Genomic DNA, 20401 nt, shown 5'->3' with positions numbered 1-20401 from the left:
CTGGTTGGCTGTGGCCCCATCATGCGGAGTGGTGTCCTGTGTGCGATGTATCCCTGGCTGTCATCCAGGGGGCGGGGCTTGCAGTGATCGGAGTCTCCCCTTGCAGTGATCGGAGTCTCCCTGGCTGTCATCCAGGGGGCGGGGCTTGCAGTGATCGGTGTCTCTCTGGCCGTCATGCAGGGGGCGGGGCTTGCAATGATCGGAGTCTCCCTGCCTGTCGTGCAGGAGGCGGGGCTTGCAGTGATCGGAGTCAGCCTGGATGTCATGCAGGGGGCGGGGCTTGAAGGGATCGGAGTCTCCCTGGCTGTCATGCAGGGGACGGGGCTTGCAGTGATCGAATTCTCCCCTTGCAGTGATCGGAGTCTCCCTGGCTGTCATGCAGGGGCGGGGCTTGCAGTGATCAGAGTCTCCCCTTGCAGTGATCGGAGTCTCCCTGGCTGTCATCCAGGGGGCGGGGCTTGCAGTGATCGGTGTCTCTCTGGCTATCATGCAGGGGGCGGGGCTTGCAGTGATCGGAGTCTCCCCTTGCAGTGATCGGAGTCTCCCCTTGCAGTGATCGGAGTCTCCCTGGCTGTCATCCAGGGGGCGGGGCTTGAAGTGATCGGTGTCTCTCTGGCTGTCATGCAGGGGGCGGGGCTTGCAGTGATCGGAGTCTCCCTGGCTGTCATGCAGGGGGTGGGGCTTGCAGTGTTCGTAGTCTCCCTGGCTGTCATGCAGGGGCGGGGCTTGCAGTGATCGGAGTCTCCCCTTGCCGTGATCGGTGTCTCCCTGGCTGTCATCCAGGGGGTGGGGCTTGCAGTGATCGGTGTCTCCTCTTGCAGTGATCTAAGTCTCCCTGGCTGTCATCCAGGGGGCGGGGCTTGAAGTGATCGGAGTCTCCCCTTGCAGTGATCGGAGTCTCCCTGACTGTTATGCAGGGGGCGGCGCTTGCAGTGATCGGAGTCTCCCTGACTGTCATGCAGGGGGCGGGGCTTGCAGTGATCGGTCAGAGCGGAGAGGACGCTGAGCGGCTGACTGTCAGTGTCCGGGCCCTGCACCAAGTGAGTATAGAATGACATGTCTGCATGGAGTGTGCTGTGTGTGCAGGATGGATGGATGCACCATGGAGGGTGTCCATAGCAGACAGGCGATGCTCTCCTTCCTTCCCCCGATGTCGGTGTGATGTGATGAGGACAGATTGCTCCATCTAATCACATAGTGATGGGGCTCCTCTGTATGATCCCTGATGGTGAGAGCAGAGGTGTGCTTCCTGATGTAGAGGACCATCATGTCCTACCAGTGTCCTTCAGGCTGGGTTATCCATGTCTGATCAATAATTCTATATATTCCATATCAGATCTGGGGACACCATGCAGAGATGGGTGTCATGCAGCACAGGGCTGTGCATTGTCCTCTGTAGCCCCAGTGTCTGTCAGTCTATCACACAGAGCAGAGATTATGGAATGCAATGCTCGGGGTGATCACAGCTCTCACATATAATTCATGGATTTAGGACAGTGCAGCATGGATAAGAATGGTCATCATCTGTCCAGTATTAGGCCTCATTGGAAAGTCGGAGAACAATGTCAGTACAGTATATTGGAGGGACTTTGTATGACATCCTCCATCCACTGCTGTCATACATACACAGCACCAATTACAGAGCAATGGACGTGTGCAAAGATTTACTGTATATTCCCCTAGCACACACTTCCATCTCAGATCCGGGGTCAGATGTGAATTTGCTTATTATACATTTGTCTGATTTTTCATGTTACTATTTTGCAAATCATTGTGAGTAGAGGGCAAAATGATCTAGGTGAGCTTTTGTTCACACCAATGTGATTTGTCATGCAATTTGATAGTTCAAAATCGCAAGTAACACCCTATTTTTGACAATGGAACTATTCAAATCATTGCGACTCTGAAAAAGGTTCCTGCACTAAATTTCTGCAATTTCATTGTGACTTGCATTGACTTCTGTTAAATGAAGTTGCAAGCCGCAATGAATTCAGAGATTCAAATTGCACTGATCTGTGGCTTTAAAATTGCACTGAAGTACAGCGATGTTAAAGCCACACTATTAGGAACTAAGGGTACTGCACCTCATTGATGGAGAACATGACCAAGCCTAAAGAAGAACTTTAACCAAAAGGAGAAGTTCTATTTTTCCACCTCAAACTCCCTTCTTTATCAATTTTTCATATTTTTTTTTTTTGGTGGGGGAGCCTGATTTTGACAGGTGCCCACTCCCACTTTGGCCCCCTCTCCCTTTGCCCACAGCCTTCTGAGACATCTCACGTGTCCCAGAAGACCGTGGGACTATTCACAAAATACACTGTGGCTTTCGCATGTGCAGTGGGAAGCCGGTTGTGAGGCAGCAAGGAGTCACAGCGGGCTTCCTTTGGTAAACATGTGGGCGCTGAAGACTGGTGAAGAACTGACTCGGGTGAGGACAGTGCTGGATCCTTGGAGAGGTAAGTGTTCCTTTTTTGAAAGTCAGCAGCTACAGTATTTGTAGCTTCTGACTTCATTTTTTTTTTCCTGCAGCCTGAAGATTCTCTTTAAAGCGGGAGTCCACCGGGACTCCGCGTTTTTTTTTTTTTTTTTTTTTTTTTTTAAAAGCCAGCAGCTACAAATACTGCAGCTGCTGACTTTTAAAATAGTGACACTTACCTGTCCAGCGTGCCTGCGATGTCGGCACCCGAAGCCGATCTCTCGATCGTCTCTCGGGTGCTGCCGCCGCCATCTTGGGTATGGGAATCAGGAAGTGGAGCCTTTCGGCTTAATTTCCTGGTTCCCTACTGCGCATGCCTCTTTCCGCAGAGAGCTATCCCGGAAGTGGGTGCAGATACCTGTACTGTACAGGTACCTGCACCCCCTTCCCCCCTGAAAGGTGCCAATTGTGACGCCGGAGGCGGGGAGGGTTCCGATGAGCGGAAGGTCCACTTTAGGGTGGACCTCCGCTTTAAAGAGGAGTTCCAGGTATAGATATTTTATACAGCTTGGACCAATGCAACTCTGTATATATGATAAATGAAAGGGTAAAAGTGCTGCACTAAGCGATCATTGGCTAATTGTCAATAATTGCAAATATCACACAAAAAGGGGGTTGTAGGTGATTTAAAAAAAATAAAAATAGAACAAAAAATGACCAAATACTAAATCCCCCAAAAAACGAGTTATGAAAACAAATGTTCATAACACAATAGTCTACATTAGGATGTTTATGGTGTGCCCATGTAGCATTACAGTTCATGAGAGGCTTGAAATGGTGATCCATAGAAAATAATAGCCATCGGTGTGATAATCCCACCACCGTGAATAATGAGGGTATGCTTTCCAGAAAATGTGGACCCAAATACCTTACGGTAGTGAATCACATAAACGGGGGTAAATAGACATCATGTGGGAAGGCCAGATCGCTCAGGTGCCATGGAAGGATGTATCTATCATATCCCCACAGCTCTGGTGTAAATGAATTCAAACATGGACCCACTGTCTCTCTCAGAGTAGACACATACTTGGAAACATACCAAGCAATCGCACATAGTGCAAAACCATCATAAACCAATTTATAGTCCACAATGGGACATCAACCGCTCAGCACCAGCGCCATTCAAGGAATGCTTTGCGTTTTCTGAATGAATGCAAAGCATACTCTGATTAGAGGAAGTGGAGAGGTGGGAAGTGAATATCCAGCACGGGACCCAAGAGCAAGTGGAGATCATTGGCGTAGTGGTGTGTACTTCCAGGGACATCGGCCAGGTATGCTATATACATAAAAACGAAAACACAAATACCTTGCACCAAAAAAAACTAGTGTGTAATAAATGACTAAATAAATGACTAAATAGCTGCTCCCTAGATAGTGTAGACCAGTGTTTCTCAACCAGGGTTCCTCCAGAGGTTGCTAGGGGTTCCTTCAGCATTGGGCCATTTCTGCCTATCAAATAGGTTCCCACCGACACCATTGATCTTTTTAGCTATCTGTAAGGAGGTAATTCTTCCCAATGACCACAAGTGTAAGGACCATTCTTCCCACTGACCATCACACTAATGTATCATAAGTTGTAGATTTCTAATTTTTCCAGAGACTGGGGAACTATTTCAGGGGTTCCTCTGTGTTGAAAAGGCTGAGAAAGGCTGGTGTAGACTGTAGAAGAGCTACTAAATTGTAAGGAAAAAGTGATAGGGTGCGCTAACTGTGAATTTTAAACCAACTGTGTTAATGTGCCAGTGATAATGGGAGAATTAAATAAACCAATTAAGGCCACATATAAATACCACATGGAAAACAAGGTGCTAGAAACAATTAAAACAATGAAAGTTTAATTGTCCTTTGGACAGTCCATAAAATCTTCAGTGAGGTATCTTCAATAAACCAATAACCTATAATAGAATTCTTCCTCCACTTGGCAATAAATTCAAACCACACACCCAATGTGCTCAAAAAGAATAACCTGCTCACCAGATAGCCACAACCTCTTTATTTAAAAAGAAGGTCTGATAGTGATTAGTAGAAAAATCCTGTGGCTTGATTGGATAATCATAGGGATAGATCAGGAGACTAGATGCAGCCACCTCTCCACCATGGTGTCCCATTAGGAATGAAAAAAAGTAAGGGAACTAAATAGCATAATACTGCTTTATTTAAAAGATTATAAAACACAAATTGCCTGATTACATGTAATCTTGCCTTGTGCTGGCACTAAGGATAGCCCAAATAAGATGCTGACACACAGGGCTGCTGATAGGGGGGGACCACCAGTCCTCCTGTAGGGGGCCCCGGCACACAGAGGGGCCCAAACAGCAAGAGGAATCAGTGTTGTCGATACGAGGAGCAATTACAGAAAGATGCCCTGTGTGGCTCTCTGCAGCAGATAAAAGCTGGTTTCTCTCCCTCCCACCAGCTTTTAGCTGCTGCAGGGAGAGACACAGGGCATTGTTCCTGTTTTTGCTTTCCCCTCCCTGTTCTATTATAAAAGGGCTCATTTACGCAGGTTCTCTGTTATGTTTGTGTCCGCTAATAATAATTTTAGTGTAGGCTGTATGGGGCCCCGTGATTTCTAACAGCAGCCCTGCTGACACAGCCCGGCTCGTGCTCAGTGATCAGCGTACAATCCACTGCCGTTGGGAGACAAAACCAGGACCCGGAAGTGATGTGTCCGCAATGCGCTTCGACGTACGCTTTACAACGTCATCACAAAGTGCTGCTGTCAATCAAATTCAGTTAGCCAATCAGGAGAGAGAGGATACAGGGGCCAAACCGGGGGCTCCGTGTCTAAATGGACACAGGGAGCTTTGGCCCGGCTCAGGTGCCCCCATAGCAAGATGCTTGCCGTGTGGGCACTTGACAGGAGGGAGGGACCCAAGAAGAGGAGGATCCGGGCTGCTCTATGCAAATCCACTACACAGAGCAGGTAAGTATAACATGTTTGTTTTTTTAGAGAAAAAAATTAGACTTTACGATCACTTTAATCTCTCTCTACTTCCTGGAATGTTGCCTACAACTCTGGGTCTGTCATCTGGAATAAGTGACAGTGCACATCATCTGAGTGAGAAGGAACTAGTGATATTGCCTTCCCAGGATGCATGTGTGAGGCCCTGGTTTCATCACCAATGCCTAACTCAACCTGGAAGTGGTCATTGTAAATAAAAGCAAAACATTTAGGGGATGATAAGGGACTATATACAAGATTTTAGTAATGAGAACGGTATCATTAGCAGTAATCAGCATGGGTTCATGAAGAATCGTTCTTGCCAAACCACTCTATTAACCTTCTATGAGGAGGTGAGTTGCCATCTAGATAAAGGAAGCCCCGTAAATGTGGTGTATCTGGATTTTGCAAAAGCATTTGACACAGTTCCCCATAAACGTTTGCTGTACAAAGTAAGGTCCGTTGGCATGGACCAGCGGGTGAGTACATGGATTGAAAACTGACTACAAGGGCGAGTTCAGAGGATGGTGATAAATGGGGAGTGCACGGAATGGTCAGAGGTGGGTAGCGGGGTCCCCCAGGGTTGTGTGCTGGGACCAATCCTATTTAATTTGTTCATAAACATCCTGGAGGATGGGGTAAATAGTTCAATCTCTGTATTTGCGGACGATACTAAGCTAAGCTGGGTAATAACTTCTCCGTAGGATGTAGAAACCTTGCAAAAAGATCTGAACAAATTAATGGGGAGGCAACTACATGGCAAATAAGGTTCAATGTAGAAAAATAATGCATTTGGGTGGCAAAAATATGAATGCAATCTATACACTGGGGGGAGAACCTCTGGGGGAATCTAGGATGAAAAAGGACCTGGGGGTCCTAGTAGATGATAGGCTCAGCAATGGCATGCAATGCCAAGCTGCTGCTAAAAAAGCAAACCGAATATTGGCATGCATTAAAAAGGGGATCAACTCCAGACATAAAATGATAAATTCTCCCGCACTACAAGACTCTGGTCCGGACTCACCTAGAGTATGCTGTCCAGTTCTGGGCACCAGTCCTCAGGAAGGATGTACTGGAAATGGAGCGAGTACAAAGAATGGAAACAAAGTTAATAAAGTGTCTGGAGGATATTAGTTATGAGGAAAGGTTGCGAGCACTGAACTTATTCTCTCTGGAGAAGAGACGCTTGAGAGGGGATATGATTTCAATATACAAATACAATACTGATGACCCCACAATAGGGATAAAACGTTTTCGCAGAAGGGAGTGGCCACTCATTAAAATGAGAAGAAAAGAGGTTTAACCGTAAACTATGTAGAGGGTTCTTCTTTCAAGAAACTATTAGATAAGCACCTGAACGACCACAATATACAGGGATATACAATGTAATACTCACATATAATCACACATATAGGATGGACTTGTGTCTTTTTTCAACCTCGCCTACTATGTAACTATGTAACATTTATAAAGTGGAAGAAAAGCCTAAGTCTGACTATTGTTAATAATATAACCTATCCCGCCTAACCTGTATAAAAAAAAAAAAGATCTGTGTACCTATTTTTTTTTGCTTCGGACATGTGATTCTACAGCTCTGGCTCAGGGAGCTCTCAACAATAGCTGTGAATTCCCTGAGCCGTGATGTCACCTGTAGGTGATACAGAATAGCTTGAGCTGTGGAATCACCTCTCTACAGCAGAGGGAATTAAAAAAAGATAATTATAGAGATCTTTTTTTATACAGGCTAGCCAGGATAGGTCGGAGGAAGCAGGGGGAAATTTGTAATGCCGCATACCCACGACCGGACTAGGTCCAACGGTCTTCCCGACGGACTTTCGGCAGGAGTTCCGACGGACCTTCTGAACGAACGGACTTGACCACACACGAACGGACTAAGTCCGTTGGAAAGTCTGTTCATTTTGAACGTGATGACGTAAAACGGGCCTAAAAAAGGAAGTTCAATAGCCAGTAGCCAATAGCTTCCCTTGCATCGTATTTGGTCCACCGAAATAGCATACAGATGAGCGGTTTTCCTGATAGGAATTGAGTCCGTCGGACAGATTTGAAACATGTTGTATTTCTAGGTCCTTCTGATTTTTTTTAACAAAAAATGATCGGATTGGCCCACACACTATCGGATTGTCCGACGGACTGATTCCGTCGGACCTAGTCTGCCGGACCGGTCGTCGTGTACGCGGCGTAAGAGTTTGTTAATCTTCGGCTTTTATTCCAATTTAACGAATGAATGTAAGATGAGTTGACATAACAGCATGCAGAGCTGCATGATTATGTGATTTTTATCAAAGAAAGTAAAGGTCCATTTTAATGCTTATGTTAGCTATTGACTAGCTGCCACTAATGTTGGGTACACAGGGGAAGACTTTTTCTGTTCAGCCCAAAAAGAAACGTACAAATCTTCACAATAACACATCCGATATTCAGCGATCTCCCCACTGAGCTATTGTGTTCTGACAGGGAGACTGCCCCCCCTGCCAGAACACAATGATCAGCGCTGGCAGCCACTGGCTGCTAGCACTGTTTGTATACTAGTTTTCCAACGAGGAGCTGTATACATGTGCCGAAAGCTGTATGCATGTGCTGAAAGCAATAACTGTAAACTGACCATTTTGGGTCAACTTTCAGCCTGTGTGTACCTAGCTTTATGGGAAAAGGAGGATAGAAATGGCGCTGTTCTTACTTTAGATGATCCTGACTAGGGATGAGCTTCGTGTTCGAGTCGAACGTACGTTCGACTCGAACATTGGCTGTTCGGGCGTTCGGCGAATTCCGAACGTTTTGGCCGTTCGCGTCAAAATTCGAGTGGCGCGCGCGGACCACAATGCACTGCGGTGGCGCAGTGCATTGCTGCCTCATGATTGGCCAAGCATGCACTGTGACCCCGCATGCTTGGCCAATCGCAGCGCCAGCAGCGAGGAGAGCCATGATTGGCCACAGGCATCCTGCCTGTGGCCAATCATAGCTCAGGCTGTGTAGTGCACGCCCCACACTATATAAGGCCGCCTTTGAGGCGGCCTCGTGTAGTGTGTTAGCATCTGAAGCAGTGGGTGTTCTGTGCACCTTCAACACAGTTACACACCAATCGTTTTTGGCTGATTTCCTATCTTGCTGCTGTGTAGTGGTTGTTGTCTGTGCCCTGACCGCAGTATACACCACTATATTCACCTCACCTATATAGCTAGTGATCTAGCTTTAACCACTTAACAACTGCCCATTGCCGATTAACGGCTTCAGGGCGGTTGTTTAACTCTGAGAGGCCGTTAATTAACGGCCTCCCAGAATTCTGCTCTCGCGCGCCCCCTGGGGCGCGCACTCGAGAGCATCCGTGACCGCCAGGTCCACAGGACCCAGGGCATCACGGATCACGGTAAACGGCCGCTCATAGCGGCCGTTTACCCCGTGATCGCTCCGTCAAATGACGGAGTGATCACTTGTAAACAAACCGGCGTCATGTTATGACGCCGGTTCCTCCCTCCCCTCTCTGTACCGATCGGTACAGCGGAGGGGAAAGAGATCGGTGTCAGCAGCGATGTGGGCTGCATCTGCAGTGCCCACATCGCTGCTCACCGAATTTAACCCCTCAATTCCCTGCCAATACTCTGCAATACCAGTACATACTCTGCAGTACCCTGCCATTACTCTGCAGTACCCCGCCATTACTCTGCAGTACCCCGCCATTACTCTGCAGTGCAGTACCCTGCCATTACTCTGCAGTACCCGCCATTACTCTGCAGTACCCCGCCATTACTCTGCAGTACCCTGCCATTACTCTGCAGTGCAGTACCCTGCCATTACTCTGCAGTACCCCGCCATTACTCTGCAGTACCCCGCCATTACTCTGCAGTACCCCGCCATTACTCTGCAGTGCAGTACCCTGCCATTACTCTGCAGTACCCGCCATTACTCTGCAGTACCCCGCCATTACTCTGCAGTACCCCACCATTACTCTGCAGTGCAGTACCCTGCCATTACTCTGCAGTACCCGCCATTACTCTGCAGTACCCCGCCATTACTCTGCAGTGCAGTACCCTGCCATTACTCTGCAGTACCCTGCCATTACTCTGCAGTACCCCCCATTACTCTGCAGTAACCCCCATTACTCTGCAGTACCCTGCCATTACTCTGGAGTACCCCCCAATACTCTGCAGTACCCTGCTATTACTCTGTAGTACCCCGCCAATACCCCGCCAATACTCTGCAATACCCTGCCATAAATTGCCATACCCAGCCATACTCGGAGATACCCAGCCATACTCGGTGATACCCTGAAATACCCAGCCATAGACACCCCCACCCCTCACCGCCCTCCGGTGCTTCTACCAACTCGCCAGTACGATCAAAGCCAGAATCTTTTTTTTATTTTTTATTTCAGGCTTCCCAGCCTAGAGGTGAGATGTGGGGTCATATTGACCCCCAGATTTCACTGTAAAGAGGACCTGTCACCCCATATTCCTATTACAAGGGATGTTTACATTCCTTGTAATAGGAATAAAAGTGATCAAAAATATATTTTTGGGGAAAAAAATGTCAAACTAAAATAAATAAAGTAAAATGAACAATAAAAAAAAAAAATTAAAAATTAAAGCGCCCATGTCCCCATGTGCTCGCATGCAGAAGCGAACGCATGCGTAAGCCCCGCCCACATATGAAAACGGTGTTCAAACCACACATGTGAGGTATCGCCGAGAACGATAGAGCGAGAGCAATAATTCTAGTCCTAGACCTCCTCTGCAACTCAAAACATGTAATCAGTAAAAAAAAAATTAAAGCGTCGCCTATGGGGATTTTTTAAGTAGCGACGTTTGGCGCCATTCCACGGGCATGTGCAATTTTGAAGAGTGACATGTTTGATATCTATTTACTCAGCATAACTTCATCTTTCACTTTATGCAAACATTGGGCTAACTTTACTGTTTTTTTTTGTTTGTTTTTTAAGCACAAAACTGTTTTTTTCCCCCAAAAAAACGCGTTTGAAAAATTGCTGTGCAAATACCGTGTGAGATAAAAATTTGCAACGACCACCATTGTATTCTCCAGGGTCTTTGCTAAAAAAAAAATATATATATAATGTTTTGGGGTTCTCTGTAATTTTCTAGCAAATAAATGATGATTTTTACATGTAGGAGAGAAATGTCAGAATTGGCCTGGGTGCTCCAGAACGCCTGATGGCGTTCCCTGCATGTTGGGCCTCTGTATGTGGCCACGCTGTGTAAAAGTCTCACACATGTGGTATCGCCGTACTCGGGAGTAATAGCAGAATGTGTTTTGGGGTGTAATTTGTGGTATGCATATGCTGTGTGTGTGAAATAACCTGATAATATGACAATTTTGTGGAAAAAAAAAAAAGGAAATAGGCCGTCAGTACTTCAGGTGTGATCAATTTTCAGATATTGGCACCATAGCTTGTGGACTCTGTAACTTTCACAAAGACCAAATAATATCCACCAATTTGTACTTATTTTTACCAAAGATATGTAGTAGTATGAATTTTGGCCAAAATTTATGAAGAAAAAATGACTAATCTGCTAAATTTTATAACAGAAACAAAGAAAAATTCATTTTTTCACAGAATTTTCGGTCTTTTTTCTTTTATAGCACAAAAAATAAAAAACTGAGAGGTGATTAAATACCACCAAAAGAAAGCTCTATTTGTGTGAAAAAAAGGACAAACATTTCCTATAGGTCCAGTGTTGCATGACTGAGTAATTGTCATTCAAAATGTGAGGGCACCGAAAGCTGAAAATTGGTCTGGTTATTAAGGGTGTTTAAGTGCCCAGTGGTCAAGTGGTTAATAATAGAGCTTGCAGTCAGTAGTGTTAGGAGATAGTGCGTGCTGTCTGTGTGCTGTCTGCGTGCTCTGTACCCAGTACATACCGCTATAATATAGGGCAGGCCCCTACTTTCAAACATCCAACTTACAAACATCTCCTACTTGCAAACGCAAGGAGACAGCAGCAAGTGAGATGAAAAAAGATGGACGACAAAACAAATTATACAGGGGTGATAACCCTTCCCTATGTTTTCCAAAAAGCTTTAAAATAGTTTTTTTGAATGGAGCTACACTTTAAAAATGTACCAGTTGAAAATTACAAACAGATTCAACTTAACACAACAAACCTACACAGTCCCTATCTTGTTTGCACCGCCTGTATACTGCTGTTCTGAGTATATAGGGCCTGGGGGCCACACGCATTTCCTTTTTTTAATATGGGTACGGGGTTCCCCTTAATATGCGTACAAGACCTAAAGGGGCTGGTAATGGGCAGGGAGGGCTACCCATGCCATTTTTCTCAATGATTTTCAACCATATTGCAGGAACCAGATATAACATTAAAACCGCAAGCAGTTTTAAATGGTGTTATTTCCGTTTAATGTCATTTTGTGCAGGGACTGTTCTAAACACGGGAAACACGTGGCACTTCACAGGCATACTACAGACACCCCCCAGGCACCATATTTAAAGGAATATTTCACTTTTTTTTTTCACTTTAATCGTCATTAAAATCAGTGCTCCCGCCAAAACGGCCGTTTTTAAAACTTTTTTTTGCAGTGACCCATGTCCCCTGAGGCAGGAGGCAGGTCCCCAAACCCTTTTTAGGACACTACCTTCCATATTAGCCGTTAAAATTAGCACTTTCCATTTCGAACGTTCGAGTCCCATAGACTTCAATGGGGTTCTAACGTTCGTACCGAACGCGGGGGTCGTTCGCAAGTTCTGGTGCGAACCGAACCGGGGGGTGTTCGGCTCATCCCTAATCCTGACCCTCAAAATGCGTGAGAGATTCCCAATATTGGTATGTGCTTGGAAAAGTGCAAAGGTGCAAAAACTAGCAGTGTTGATCTCTAAATATGACAAAAGTAAAAAAAAATGTAAAAAAACAAAACAAAACAAAAAAACAAAAAAAAACACTGTCTAGCGCCCACACTATGATATGCTGCTGTGTAATAATATAGTGTGAGCCTCCTATTCAGAGGACCACCATCTAATAATAAGGCTAGTAAACAAACTCTAACATCAAAGAACATATGTGCATAGAAAAAGAATATATATATATATATATGTTTTCCTGTGCAAAAATCACACATATATGATGATAATAGTACTATAGTGCTAAACGCACATGTAAAGTCCTTAAAGTGGTTATAAACACTTACAAACCACTCTGACCTACAGGTAAACCCAGATTACAGCTTACCTGTAGGTCTAAGAAATATCTCCTAACCCTACACTGTTTAGGAGGTATTTACTAAGAGACAGTCACAGCTGTCTATGGTGCATGCGCTGTAGACAGCGGCGCGCAGGCGCACTATCACCATTGGCAGCATGGTTTACTTCCTCTTTAACCACTTGATTACTGGGCACTTAAACCCCCCTCCTGTCCAGACCAATTTTCAGCTTTCAGCGCTGGCGCAGTTTGAATGACAACTGCACAGTTATACAACACTGTACCCATATTAAATCTTTATCATTTTTTCCCCACAAATAGAGCTTTCCTTTGGTGTTATTTGATCACCTCTGCAGGACAGGTAATTTTTCTTCTTTATTGATGTACGCTGATGAGATGACACTGATGGGCACCGATAGGCTGCACTGATGGGCACCGATAGGCCGGCACTGGTGGGCACTGAGAGGTGACACTGAGAGGTGGCCACTGATAGGTGGGCACTAATAGGTGGCAGTGATGAGTACTGATGGGTGTCAGTGATCGGCACTGATCTGCACTGGTAGGTGGCACTGATGAGGCACTGATTGGCACCACTGGTGGGCATTGATAGGTGGCACTGGTGGGGCACTGGGCACTGACAGGGGGTAGTGATTGGCAGAGGAGGAGGAAGATGTGCCTCCTTCCTCTTCGGGACCGATGTCCCTTGAACATAAGCCGGTGATCAGCTTTTTTTTATCATCACGCTGTCAGTGAGGAGAAAAAAAAACGATTCCCGAGCTTTTGTTTACACAACTGATCAGCTATCATTGGCAGACAGCTGATCACGTGTTAAGAGGCCAGGATTGGCGATCACACGAGTCTCTGTGATTCAGTGATCACAGCGCACGACGCGTGCGCCCTGCAGGGGGGCACGCGGGGAGTGCGCAAAGGAGAGGCCATCCTATGACGGCCTCCCGGAAATTCAGGTCCAAGCTGTAGCCATCATTCGGCTATAGTGCGGACGTCAAGTGGTTAAATACTGGCGTATTACAAAGTCCAAAATAAAGTGACAAAGTGCTCCTGGAAATTGTTATTCAGTGCTTCTTAAAAAGTGCCCCATAGGAAACGCACTCACCCCTTTTATTCACCCCACAAGGAGGTATTCTTTCAGCGTATGAGTCACTGTGTAGCATATGGAATAGGAAAGCCTGCTGTCCTGTATCTGCAAATTGCTTCCGTGTCTGCAGTATAAGTGATCACCTTGCGGCTAGCCTCTTATGTTGCCCAAACATATGCCACGTGCACACAATCGGAATTTTGGTCGTAAAAAGCTCTGATGATTTTCCCAATGGAATTCCGACGAGATTTCATACACACGGTCACACAAAATTCCGACTGTCAAGATCACGGTGATGTACAACACATACGACGGGACTAGAAAAAGGAAGTCCAATAGCCAGTAGCCAATAACTTCCGTCTCGTGTGTTGAATCTGAGCATGCGTGAGTTTTTGCTCGTCGGAATTGCATACACATGATCAGAATTTCCGATCGGAAAAATTGAGAACCTGCTCTCAATATTTTGCTGGAGGAAATTTGGCCAGCAAAATTTCGATGGAGCATACACACGGTCGCATTTTCCGCCGAAAAGCTGTCATCGGTCTTTTGCTGGCCGAAATTCCAACCATGTGTATGCGGCATTAGAGCAGAAAAAAGCTCCATAGTGTACTACCATAAAACATTAAAGAATTTATTCACATTTTCCTGATGAAGACATGTGGTGTGATGTCACGCGTAGGGACGGGAAAGACGCTCAGATACCAGGCTGATTTTAACTGATATCTATGTGAGTACCCTGTGCAATACTTAATAAAGCACTTTATCTGTTATAAAAATACTACACTATGGTACTCCCTTCTTGTTGATTTATTGAGGTCCCCATCGAGGGATAAAGAAATAAAGGAGAAGCCATTCTGTGGATCTGGGGAGAAGAGTTATAAAGAGATCCAGGGATATATGCATACATGTGATTTTCTCCTTACCATAATAAGGTAAGGGGCCATTGCCTACCAAAAGTGTGTGGTCACAGAGTGATAAAACACTGGGAAATTTCACCTGTTTTGAATATTGCACAGTCTACACAAAGAAGCACTTGCACTTAAAGGAGCTGGTCTCTACACACCACCTTTGTATTGGACATTTATATATTTATATTTACGATTGGAGAGACCTGAATAAGCATGGATATTCTATTTTGAAGCAATTTTTTTGATGCATGTTTTAGCTGCTTCAGCAGTGTGTTTTTTACTCTCTTTTCCTTGCACTTTAATTATACTGTGAGTTATACATATATGATTTTTACCTCGATTATACAATTTTCATTTTATTTATCTATACATTTTTTTTGCCACCTCTGGAGTGCATTTACTATTTGCACTTACCAGGCATTTTTTCTACATTTTGAGCACGTAGCACTTTATGGATATTGCCTTATTTTGTTTATAATTATATTGGAATAATTTACACTTTATAGAGGAGTTTGCAGTACTATTATGCACTTTTAACTTTAATCACAATTCCGTTACCTCTGTAGTGCGTTTACTACTTGCACATATTGGACACTCTGTTTGAGGGATTGAGCACTCGGCACTTTATGGATATCTGTTATTATTCATTTATGATCAATTTGGAATAATTGTGCATGAATTTATATTTTTTATATTGTACTCACAAGTATATTTATTTATGTTTTATCTACACCAAGTTCACATTTATTGATTATTTATTTACTATCAGATATTTTATAGATTTACTATTGGCTTAGACATTTAGAGCCTGGAGTATTAAAAGACTCCCCAGACTGATCAGTGCTAGATCAGCGTGACACCAACACACCATTAGCAGGAATATATATATATATATATATATATATATATATATATATATATATATATATATAAAATGTTCAGGTAAAGAATGTACAGTATACATAGGGATAATAGTGGTTGGGTTTGACAGTGGCAGGTAGGCAGGGGATCCATTTGGGATTTATTCACAGCAATACACTTGAGCTGCATTAGTCTGCAAAACAATTACCGTATTTGCTAGATTCCTTTTTCAGACGACAACACTGCCTTGAGGTGGGTTGTAGAGCACTGCATAAAAATACAGACATGCTGCATTTTCCTGCAACGCAATGCAGCCCATCGGAAGTCACTGTCATTTACCAGCTGAGCTATGGTGCATAGAAAGCTAATGAAATATAATTATATGACATTTTAATAAAAAATCATTGCATTAAAAAATATTCAGTTTTTAACTAAATATCCTTATCCTCCAAAAATAATCAATACACATCCACTATTTAATAGCCCTGTAATCTATTTTTAATGAAATTGTTTCTTTTCCCCCTCACTTACATTTATTTGGAATGAGTAGTGCATGTTAACTACAGTCATGTGCACAGTTCTATGCACACTACAAATTCCATAATCCATAGTCCCTCATCTATCTTTGAAGGAGTATATAATGCACAACGTGCAGGGGTCAGGAGTACATAATGCAAAGAATACAGGGGTGTGTAAGCAGGGGTCAGGAGTTTGTATCACCCACAGTGATGGGGTCAGGAATACATAATGCACAGAATGTAAGTGGCATGGGTGTGTAATGCACCGCATGCAGGGTCAGGAGTGTATAAGAAACAGAATACAGTGTAGAACACACAAAGTGCAGGGGTCAGGATAACACAGAGAGTGCAAGAGTCAGGGGTGTGTAACTCACAGAGTGCTGTGGTCAGGGATAAATTTAATGTTGGGATCAGCAGTATGTAATACACAGAGTGCAGTTGTCAGGTGTTTGTAATACACTATATGCAGGGGTCAGGAGTGTATAGCACACATGGGTATGCAGTGCAGAGATTGCAGTGGTCAGGGGTGGATAATGTACAGTGTAGGTCTGAAGAGTACAAAATTTCCCTGCAAGCAATACTCTTTCCCCATGTTTTCCTTTTTGGAACCCCCTCCCCCCGCAAATAAATAAAATAAAAGCCAACAATCTGCATGCTTACCCCTCCAAGCACATATCCCTTTTGCAAGCCAAATTTCCCCCCAAACAAAAATACAAAAACTCCCCCCCTCTCAGTACAAATCTTCCCGTCTTCCCAAATCCCTCCTCGCAGTGCAAATCTTCACACCCGCCCCCCCCCCCAATCTCTCCCAGTGGAAATCTTCATCCCCCAAATCTTTCCTCCCAGCACAAATCTTCATGCAGGGCTTTTTTGCCTGCAGCACAACCCCCCTCCCCTTTTGAACTTACCAGAACCCAGATGCAGCACAGCAAGCAAGCAGATTCCTCCCAGATTTCCTCTTGACTTGTATTATGTGGCACGTTAATGTAGGACATATTTGAGATATCCTACAGTCAAAGCTGAGAAGTAGCCTATGGGAAAATTCCCATGGCTTTCAATTCTATTGCCCTAACAGGCAGTGAGGCAGGGAGAGATGCTGCATGCTGCAGTGGCAGGCGGTCACAGCTTCAGAACCCAGAGCACCTGGTAGGAAATGCCCATGCCCTGGGTGCCCAGGACTAGCACCACCTCTGAATAAATCAAACTTTTTAAATCAACTTTAACCCATAAAATCTTAATAGAAAGACCCAATAAACACACAGCATTCACAATGTGGAAGTAGATCTCAAAGGCATAAAGCTAGTCCCTGTGTGGATATGAAATCTTGGCTCATTGTATTACTAGCTCATACACTGGAGCATTATCTTGTTTGGATTCAGTCCATGCCGCCTGCCTTACACAGACTTATTGTTTGGACTGACAAATACGAATCTGTCTTCTATATTCTATTCATGGCTCTTAGAACACTCCACAGTGACCTTTACTAATTCTAATTCCCATAAGAAACTCTTGGGGAGAAAAATCCCATTCCACACCTAATTACACATAAACAACAAATCTAATTAAGATGTGAAGTTTGAGTAGTTTGTTTTTCCAGGTTTTTCTTTTTACTATGATGCCATCAGTTGCAAAGGGCTTTACAATGTTACTAGGGGCAAAATTTTAAAAATGTAATTTATAATATGGTCTGTCACTAGCATTAACATAAGCTTTTGTTTTTCTGAGTCCCCTGTAACATAACTGTACTATAGGGTGACCATACATCCCCGGTTTCCGGGGACAGTCCCCAGATTGAGGACGCTGTTCCTGGACCAAGTTTTCCCCAGTTTTGTCCCCGGATTTGAACAGGGGCTGGGGCAATTTCAAAGACAGTCAGTGCAGAATAAAAAAAAAAATCTGAATTACACCCACCCCCCCCCCCCCCGGCTCTGCCGCTCCTACTAGCTTAGGTGAGTGTATTTTTTCCATTATCTGTGCCCCTTTCTGATGATCATGTGCTGGTCGGAGCGGAGGGAATATTTCTTCAGTTTTGGGTGCATGCCCATCCAGCTCTGCTCGCATGTTCTTCTGCCTTGGCTCAAGTTCCGGCCAGCCGCCTACCTGCTTATCTCCTTGCCTTCCCTGGCGGAATGATTTTCCTCTACTCCCCACCCAGTAGTAGCCGGGCCCGGAGAGTAAGACTTGACAGGCTGTGAGGCAGGCGGCATCAGCGATGGGCAGAGAGTACTGATTGCCGCCATTACTAGTAAAAAAAAAAAAAATATGTCCCCGGATTTCATTTTAAAAATCTGGTCACCTTACTGTACTACCAGTAAGTTGTGAAGTTTAAAGCAGGGTTAGGTTATAAAAACAATATCCCAAGCTTTGAACATCTCATGGAACACTGTTCATTCCATCATCCATGGAAAAAATATGGCACAACTGCAAACCTACCAAGACATGGCCATCCACCTAAACTGACAGGCCATGCCAGGACAGCATTAATCAGAGAAGCAGCCAAGAGGCCCATTAAATCTCTGGAGAAGCTGCAGAGATCCACAACTCAGGTGGGAGATTCTGTCCACAGGACTACTATTAGTCGTGCTCTCCACAAATCTGGCCTTTATGGAAGAATGGCAAGAAGAAAGCCACTGTTGAAAGGAAGCCATAAAAAGTCCTGTTTGCAGTTTGCAAAAAGCCATGTAGGCGACGCAGCAAACACGTGGAAGAAGGTGCCCCGGTCAGATGAGACTAAAATTGAACTTTTTGGCACAAAAGCAAAACGCTATTTGTGGCAGAAAACTAACACTGCACATCACCTTGAATACAGCATGCCCACCATGAAACGTGGTGGCAGCATCATGTTGTGGGGATGCTTTTCTTCAGAAGGGACAGGGAAGCTGGTCAGAGGTGATGAGAAGATGGATGGTAGAAAACTACCACTGCACATACCATCCCCACCCTGAAACATGGTGGTGGCAGCAACATGTTGTGGGAATTCTTTTCTTCAGCAGGGAAGGGAAGCTGGTCAGAGTTGATGGGAAAATGGATGGAGCCAAATACAGGAAAATCTTAGAAGAAAACCCATTAGAGTCTATAAAAGACTTGAGACTGGGACGGAGCTTCACCCTCCAGCAGGACAACAACCCTAAACATACAGCCAGAGCTACAATGGAATGGTTTAGATCAAAGGGCCAAAGCCCAGACCTAAATCCAATTGAGAATCTGTGGCAAGACTTGAAAATGGCTGTTCACAGATGCTCTCCATCCAATCTGACAGAGCTTGAGCTATTTTGAAAAGAAGAATGGGCAAAAATGTCATTCTCTAGATGTGCAAAGCTGGTAGAGACATCCCCAAAAAGACTTGCAGCTGTAACTGCAGCAAAAGGTGGTTTTACAAAGTATTGACTCAAGGGGGGCTGAATACAAATGCACGCCACACTTTTCACATATTTATTTGTAAAAAGAATTGAAAGCCATTTATCCTTTTCCTTCCACTTCACAATTATGTGCCACTCTGTGTTGGTCTATCACATAAAATCCCAATAAAATACATTTACGTTTTTGGTTGTAACATGACAAAGAGTGGGGAGGATTAGATTAGTAAAGTGTTTTGTTTGAGTGAAATTCCACTTAAACTTTGTGTGAATAAATTCCTGATATGTGGCTATATACAGCAAACAAAAAAAAAAAAAAGCTGTAACTTTTAGGCCCCTTTCACACTGACGTCCCGTTCAGGCCCGCCTGTCAGTTTTTCAGGCGGACCTGAACGGGTGCTCCATAGAGCTCTATGGAGCGTCGGATGTCAGCGGTGACATGTCCGCTGACATCCGACCCGCTCCGATCCGAAAAAGTGTGACGGAGGAAAAAGCTATTTTTCCATCCGTCTGCGGATCGGATCGGATGACGACGGGCACTGCGGTCCGTCGTCATCCGATCTCCCATAGGGGAGAGCGGCGCTGTGACAGGTCCGTCCCTGCACAGTGTGCGGAGACAGACCTGTCATCTCCCTGCTCAGCGGGGATCGGCGGAGTGATCCCCGCTGAGCAAACGGACATCCACGGGGCGGATCAGAACTGATCCGCCCCGTGTGAAAGGACCCTTATAATGAAAGTGACACTAAACAATATCTGTATTCTCCAAAAATAATTCATACACATCCAATACTTATTGGACCTGTAGTCTACATTGTATTTATAATCTACATTGAATGCATACTCTCTTTTAGTTGTACTAGAACTATAGGCAAAACTTTTTTTCATTTTGGATATCGTAAAGGAGGGCTATAACCCCTGGCAGTTTAGTGAGAGATCGCTCCAAATCAAGGGAGTTCCTTGGGGCCCCAGATCACTGAAATTAGTGTCCCTTTAGGAAGATTTCCCCTCTATTCCTTTTTTGGGGACAACCCAAAATTTGGGATTTTCTTTTACTTTCA

General features: G+C 44.6%; 1 protein-coding gene across 2 annotated transcripts in view; it reads left to right on the top strand.

The window, feature by feature from the left end:
* Positions 1–734: 734 nt before the first annotated feature.
* The window catches only part of SCRN1 (secernin 1), a 61809-nt gene continuing 42142 nt past the window's right edge, over positions 735–20401 (top strand). Inside the window, exons 1-2 of one of the 2 annotated variants that reach the window (XM_077491364.1) lie at positions 735–1040; positions 14516–14632. In XM_077491364.1, the coding sequence (XP_077347490.1) occupies positions 14598–14632 (35 nt within the window). In that variant the 5' untranslated portion in view covers positions 735–1040; positions 14516–14597. The remainder of the gene's footprint in view (positions 1041–14515; positions 14633–20401) is intronic. The other variant, XM_077491365.1, reaches the window with a different exon arrangement.

The sequence above is a fragment of the Lithobates pipiens genome, unplaced genomic scaffold (assembly GCF_037356315.1).
Source record: "Lithobates pipiens isolate NorthernLeopardFrog02 unplaced genomic scaffold, aLitPip1_a1.2 Scaffold_19, whole genome shotgun sequence".
Lineage (NCBI taxonomy): Eukaryota > Metazoa > Chordata > Amphibia > Anura > Ranidae > Lithobates > Lithobates pipiens.
Note: the sequence above shows the minus strand (reverse complement) of the source record. Positions and strands in the feature narration are given on the sequence as shown.